Genomic DNA, 7,180 nt, shown 5'->3' on the forward strand with positions numbered 1-7,180 from the left:
CAAAAAAAAAAAAAAAAGCCAAATCCAATTCAAATTTATTATCAGGTAAATGTGAGTTTTGGCAGCAGGACAGAATTATTCACTTTAGACTTCACTCGGGACACACAGTGAACCCCTCTCTTCAAAAGAAATGTGACCCATTACTAGCAACATAGGCTAAACTGTGCATCTAACCAGTTAGGTCCACCAGTTGCACATCAGGAGACACTAATTCTACCATGTATTACCCATGTAAATCTGATGCCATTTTTCCCAGTATTTGCTGTTTCCCGATTTCCCAGTACTAACTGCCCAAGCATTGGGTTAACCCAGCGGAGAGGTGATTGTTGGAGCTTGGGGGAACAATACATAAGGTGTAACAGCTGATGCAATGAGCCTGCTGTATGGAAAAGGTCAGCCCCTATAAAATCATGGGCAAACTCTCTGAAGAACTGGGCTCAGGCATGGACAGTAGAAAGAGACAAGAAAGCACGTTTTATGTTTTTTGAGAAGTAAGTTTATGTATTAAAGAGAATGCATTCTATGAAAAGGCATTTATAAAGCAAATACAACGAGTCCAACTTTTTCACTGAGACATGATTGCTTTTCAACTTCATGAATAGCAAGTAGGGAAAAATCATGGACACACATTAATTATAATACAGTAAAATGAACATGAAAACTTTAACAACACTGAAGGCCACCATACACCACAACTACAACTGTAGCCTACAATTGTTTCAAGCAGCCTTGCCAGTCTGCTTTTAATTTTTTGAAGCCACAAGAGGGTTATCTACAGACTTGAGAGTAGGTAAGTATACTGCTCCCAGAAAAGGAAAAATCCCCAAAATGTAACCCAAATCCCCACATTTGGTTATTGGCTATAATACAATACCATCAAGTCAGGAGAAGACTTAAAACAGAGAACATTACAGGCTTTTTTATCAATATAGACACCAGACATCTAACTAACTCAAGGCATTATACACAGTCCTGTTCCGGCCAGAGCTGAGAACCAGACTGAAGGCACCCCTTCCCCCTATGAGCTGTTAAAGTAGAGTATTCATAAAAGCAGGGTTTACATCTGAAAGAAGCTATCCATTAAAGAAAAGGACACAGGATATTCCAAATTCATCTTGTTCCAGAACTTTCACATGTAAATCTGTGCATAATGTTTTGTACGGTGAAAAAAGTCAGTATAAAAATACTGCTGTCTTTTATCCATACTGTGAGAAAAGCACAATTTATAACAGGAAATAATACTTTATTATAAAATTTACATGTAAACAAGTAACAAATTAATTGAAGAATGGTTAATGTAAGTGCAAATTAACTTCATAAAACGGTATCTGTTCTGTATTTAAATATATATAATTTGTTTTGTCACATTCTAATGTGGTTCTACTCCACCATCCCCAAGTTTCAGTTTAAAAAGATTTATCATTGCTTGCTTTATACTAAAAAGAGCGTACGAGCCTGCGTACAAGTTTAAGTTTTGCTCTGCAAACAAGACACATCTATGGTGATACTTATCATCCTTTCTTAACATCTGATATCCACAGGACAAGAAGATATATAACATATATACACAGTGAAAACGTGGGCATGTCAAGCCACTTAAATTTAGTTCATTTGCTTGCACAAATTGAAACTTAAACCATTTATCAATGAAGCAGACACTGTACTGTAACTTCCAGACTTGCTTGCACACCTTAAGGCATTAACGAGAGTCTCAATTGGTAAGTCATTCTTGTTATCACCATGAGGATCATCTGTACAGTTCTTGTAACTGTCAATTGCTTGTTCATCACCCACATGCAACAAGCTGGTCTTTCTGAAAGCTCCTAAAGCACAGACAAGTCATGGCAAGACTTTGATTTTGCTTTGAAAGCCATCTTCTTGTTGTTCTTTGCCACAATTCTCCCCAGGAATCGTCTTGCCTTTTTGCCTATGCTTTCTCTTCTTTTTGTGTTGGCCATTCTCCGAGCGTTGTCTTCTTTGCTGTCTTTGCGAAGTCTAATCTGCCGAACAATACCTTCAAACAGGTCCTTGACATTATGATGAAGAGCAGCTGAGGTCTCAATGAATTTGCAGTCAAACACAACGGCACAGGCCCGTCCCTCTGAATGGAAAGAGAAATAGAGATGAGTAGAGATGGAGATTTTGCCTTTATATATACTGGCAGAATAAAAAACAAAACAAAATTTGACTTTAAGTAAAGAAAGTGCCTTCAATGCCACAGAAGCGCTTTACTACATTGTAGGAAAGTCCAAATTTGCACTCATGATTTTGCCCCCTTACTCTTCTCAGGTTTGCTGTGGTAGGGTCAGGAATCTCGTTTGACCAATGGCACTGAATATAAGGCAATACTAGTCTTCTAGGCAGAACATCCCAGTATTGTTTAAGAGCTAAAGCTGATATAGGATTGGTACTTAGATGCACACTTACAGTTTGACAGCAAGACTGTGAGGTACAGAAAGAAATGGGCTTTACTTCTACTGGAAGTCACTGAGCTACTACGAACCTCTGCCTTGCTGTAATAACTGAGTTTTCCACACTAGCTACAAATGAAGCAGTTGAAGTCCACCAGTCAAGTCATTGAACATACCACTAGACATTAGGAAGTTGTACACCACTGGATTTGAATAGAACTGCATTCAAAACACAAGATGCTCAATGTTCCAGATGTAAGCATGTAACTCTGGAACATCGCAGTAACCCATGTCCAACTTGTGGTAAGTCGTGGCAAAGTTGTAAGCTTGAGCAAAATACTTATGTTGCAGCTAGGACAGGTTAACCATGCACTGCCACCAGCCTGAAAAAAGTGACCATCTGATGAACTTCAGTCAGTCCCCTGTGTGCAGGCATTTAACACAGGGAACACGGCAAAAACAGATCACCACACTCGCCACTGTTTTCTGTGGGACTGAGTCTCCCTGCATGAGCCAGCTGGCTTGATTTTTCCAGCATGCCTCAACTTATTTTTCTACATTAAAACCAGACCATTTCTATTAGCCATGATCCTCCACAGCCCTTGCTACTACTGTAGCCACAGCTGTGTAAGTGAATGGTGTCACTTACCGTCAACTGAGACTTCCCGGGATCTGACCAGGTCGCTTTTATTGCCCACAAGAATAATAGGAATGTCTTCCGTTTGCCTTGCTCTTCTTAGCTGGATTCTTAGCTCAGAAGCCTTTTCAAAGCTAACTTTGTCTGTCACTGAATATACAATAATATAAGCATCTCCCATCTTCATACAGTGGTTCTGAAGCCACTGGCTGTCATCCTAAAACAAAAGGCAAGAAACAGATTTATTGCACTGAAAGTCTATTCAACACTGTTTAAATTATTGTAAGCACCTTAAAGGTATTTTTCTTAGCTCTATCATAAAGAGTTAGTGAAAGTAAGCCAACCTCCCAGTTTAAAAGAAAAAGATTTAAGATATATTACAAAAACAAAATTCTTTTGTTTCTAGAAATTCTGTCAGGTCTGCACTGCTCACATTGCAAATCCCTAATTTTACAGTAGCTCCCCTGGCTGCTCATGTAAGCTGCTGCTTATTCCAAGCATTAAGGGATTCACACTCCAACGCTCTTCAGATTTTTAAGTTGTGTGCGTAGCTAAAGAAATTAGTTGCAGGAGCAAACAAAGGCAGCACGAATTCTAATTGTTAATGTCATATTTTTTCATGTCAGTTATCTTCTTTAATGTTAGTTATCCGACTGGAGAACTAGACAGACATAGCTGTGCTATTTCTGCTTTTCGGAAGACTGAACTACTGACAAGCCATGACAAAGAGATACCAAATCTGTAATTACCTGCTCCCATATATCGAACACCACGAGAGACGCCTCTTCTCCATCAACTATAATCGATCTGTCGTACGTATTTCCTACGGGAAAGACAAGTACACAAAAAGCAGTTACTCTCCTGCGTCCCCGCCGGGGTGGCCGTAGGGAGATGCCCCGGGAGCTACGGGACCCCCGCTCCGCCCGCAGCCTCACCGGCCTCCTCCGCCTCCGCGCTGTCCTCCACGCCGCCGAAGATGCGCGCCAAGCTGGTCTTGCCGACGCCGTGCTCGCCGAGCAGGATCACTTTGTAGAGGCTGCTGTCGGAGTCGCTGCCCGAGGAGATGACCGAGTCGGAGGAGTCGGAAGCCCAGCTCTCCCGCTGCGCCTCGCCGGGGCTGTACGAAGTGCAGCGCACCAGCCCGGCGACTTCGTCCTCCGGCAGGGCGGCCTGCAGGTCCCGCTCGTCCACCGGCATGCTTCGCCGGTGCAGATGCTGATGCACGGAGAAGGGCATGCTGCAGCGTCGCTTGTCCAGGTAGAGCAGCTTGTCGCCGCGGTTCAGAGTCATAGAGGTGCCGAGCTGAGGCCGGAGAGAAGAGAACTGTCAGCACCCGCCGCCCTGCGCCGCAGAGCCCCTCCGTACCGTGCCGTTCCGCGGAGCGGCGCTTACCTCAGGGCGCTCGGAGAAGAGGGAGCAGTGAGTGGCTTCTCCGCTCCTACCGCTCGTACTGGGGCTCTCTCACCGAGGGCTGCCTCTTCTCTGCCGCTGCCTGTATTTATAGCGCCGACAGACGGCTCGGCCCGCCCCTCCATGACGCGTCCCGCGGCACCCTGCCACCGCCAACGGGGGAAGCGGCGCACGCCCACGGCAGGGTGGCTCGGCTCAGGTGGATGCTGCTCGGTCGATCTCGGTTCGCCTCGGCTCGGCTCTGTTCCGTTATGTTCGGCCGAGGCCGACGGGGAGCCGCGGACCGATCTGCCGGTGGCAGCGAAAGGGTGGGCGGTGGGGCTGCCCCCCCGTGGGCCCGGAGGAGCCCATGGGGTAGGCTCGGAGCGCTTGTGGGGGAAGCACCGCCACATGGATCAGTCCCACGGCCCGCTCCTGCCGGCCCGGGGTCCCGCTTGCCTGATGGAAGGCAGTATTCCCGTGTATGCGGCTTGTTGCCACTAAACAGTCCTTTGTGAGAGAGCACCTGTTGGACTCAGGTTTCCGAGGCTTGTTAGGCTCTACGTTACTGACCAGGAGTTTATATGTCCGCAATAATGTTAGGGAAAATACTGTCAAACCTGCAGTATTTGTTTCACTTGGTGCTTAACTTTACTCGGTGCTCAGAAGGGAGTTAGGAGAAAAGAAGCTGTGCTACGGCTTGCACGTAACAACCTTGCCAATGCCTTCACATGCAGTGCTAACTATTTAAGAGGTCAATATAAAACATATTATACACATAAAGGTCAAATTCTTCTCTTGATTTCACCTGAGCAGCAAAGTGAAACAGTGAAAGTCTTATCTCATAAGTGACACAGTCATCACCGTGTGATCGAGTGAAGAAAAGACTAACCAGATTACTATACTTGTATTCCGAATGGCTCACCCATGCATCGTGTATACAGTTTGTTGTTTACCTAGCAACGAAATGTGTGAGACATTTTTACAGCCAAAATAACTTTGGCTGCTGCTCCCAAAAGATTAGACCCTGATCAGTATGGGAAAATCCCTGTGACTCTGGGCAGGGACAGTTGCCATTGAATTCGTGACAGTTTAAGGATTTACAATTCAGCTGCAGAAACGGTGCTAAAGAAAGCAAGAGGTAGGAATGTGATGGAAATGGAGTTATAGATATAACACAGGATATAGGAATAAAGTAAGGAGAAGAAAAGAGAATGGGATTGGGCTATGGGTTTGCATAGCCAATGAAATACAGCGTATCAGCTCAGAAATGTCTTTTTTTTTCTTACAACATTAAACTCCTCAGGTTTCGTAACTGCAACAAAGATAACTATAAAAATGCTTTGAATGGACTGATCACAGGGAATGAATGTTTTTTTTTCCTATGAAATTGAGTGAGTGAATATTCTGTTGGTTTGGGGTTTTGTTCAGGAGCCAATTACAGTCTTCCAGTCCTGCTCTCCGGGTCCTTTTGACCCTTTTGCCCTGATAACTGCAGTTCGAAGTGTTAATGTGGCAGTTAAAGATCACCAAGTGCTTACAGCAAGTTCTTTCTGCCTGTCTCACAAAAGAGCAACCAAAATAGCCTTGTCAGTTTAAATAGAGTTTGGTGGTGAAATGAAGTGCGTGCTTCAGAACAGGATTATAAAGCTCTGGTTAGCAATTTAGATCATATTTAAATAAATTATGGTTAGCATTTGAAGTACAGCATGGTTACTTGGATAAACTGGAATTTGCCAAACCATCTTGATTAATCTGTATTTATATGCCATTAATTATGTAACTACCATGTAATGGAAGGAATGGTTTGTCTTCAGTTAACTTTTTAAAAATTCGAATGTTTCTGCTTAAAATTCTCAGCTGAAGATACTGTGAGTGGGTTTCTCGGTCTGTTGGACCAGTGTTTCTTGCGTGCCTTTACTGTGTGTCAGGGTTAAACTTTAGAAGTTGACACATGAAGTGGAGGTATCCTTATTTCTTTTCTGTCAGAAAGAAGGAAAATTGGCAAAGATCAGAACCAAAGATGCTGAGGGCCCCTTCTGTGCTGACTGGAACCAAACTAAAAATGGGAGTTTCCTGGTGGGACTTCAAGAAGCTATACTCCAGGCCTTTTGTTGGTGAGAATTATGAATATTTTAATGATGTACAGACCTCTTGCTAGCCAAAAAATAACAGGAAAGGTGTATGTAAAAGTGCTAAATAAAACCATTGAGAGAACAGTGTTTCAGCAGGAAAAGTGACTGAAAATAAAATAATACCTACTAGAAATCGTACAGAAAATCCAGGACTATGCGACAGGTATTTGTTTGGTGCCAGCAGCCAGGTACAACTAATGAATTAATGGTTATAGAACACCACCATGGTTACGAGATACCACTCACGATCTGGCACTGGGTTCTGCGAGTTGTCCTTTAATGCAAAGTGAGATGGCTTTGGATTAGGTCTCCAGGGCTTCAGTTGTTCAGAGGGGTGAGTACAAGCACATAGGAGTGCTGTGCCAAGGTAGTTAGGTCTGTTCCCATCTGCCACAGGATTTGTGCCTGGAACGATAGAGAGGCAGATCACAGGGGTCACGTAGCGGGTTCATCTCCTCTGATATTAATAGGTCCAGCTATTTTGTGAAGTTCGAAGGAATTAACAGATAATTCAGGTTAATCACTTGAGACACATAACCTGCTTCTTCACATAGCATGTAATTCTATTTGCTGTTAATTATTGCTATATATTCATGTATACATTACCT

The 7,180-nt window shown here is 43.7% G+C and overlaps 1 protein-coding gene across 1 annotated transcript; it reads right to left on the reverse strand.

The window, feature by feature from the left end:
- Window positions 1-473: 473 nt before the first annotated feature.
- Window positions 474-4,469, reverse strand: RRAD (RRAD, Ras related glycolysis inhibitor and calcium channel regulator). Its single transcript, XM_061458486.1, has 5 exons — window positions 4,441-4,469; window positions 3,984-4,350; window positions 3,798-3,871; window positions 3,061-3,265; window positions 474-2,101 (listed from the first exon to the last, which is right to left on the reverse strand). Exons 2-5 carry the CDS (start codon window positions 4,336-4,338, stop codon window positions 1,824-1,826), a joined length of 912 nt encoding a protein of 303 aa, XP_061314470.1. The 5' UTR covers window positions 4,339-4,350; window positions 4,441-4,469; the 3' UTR covers window positions 474-1,823.
- Between the last annotated feature and the right edge of the window lie 2,711 nt (window positions 4,470-7,180).

This window comes from Pezoporus flaviventris, unplaced genomic scaffold, assembly GCF_033815535.1.
Source record: "Pezoporus flaviventris isolate CSIRO_AGI_PZ_B2104156 unplaced genomic scaffold, CSIRO_AGI_Pfla_v1 ptg000027l, whole genome shotgun sequence".
Taxonomy (NCBI): Eukaryota; Metazoa; Chordata; class Aves; order Psittaciformes; family Psittacidae; genus Pezoporus; species Pezoporus flaviventris.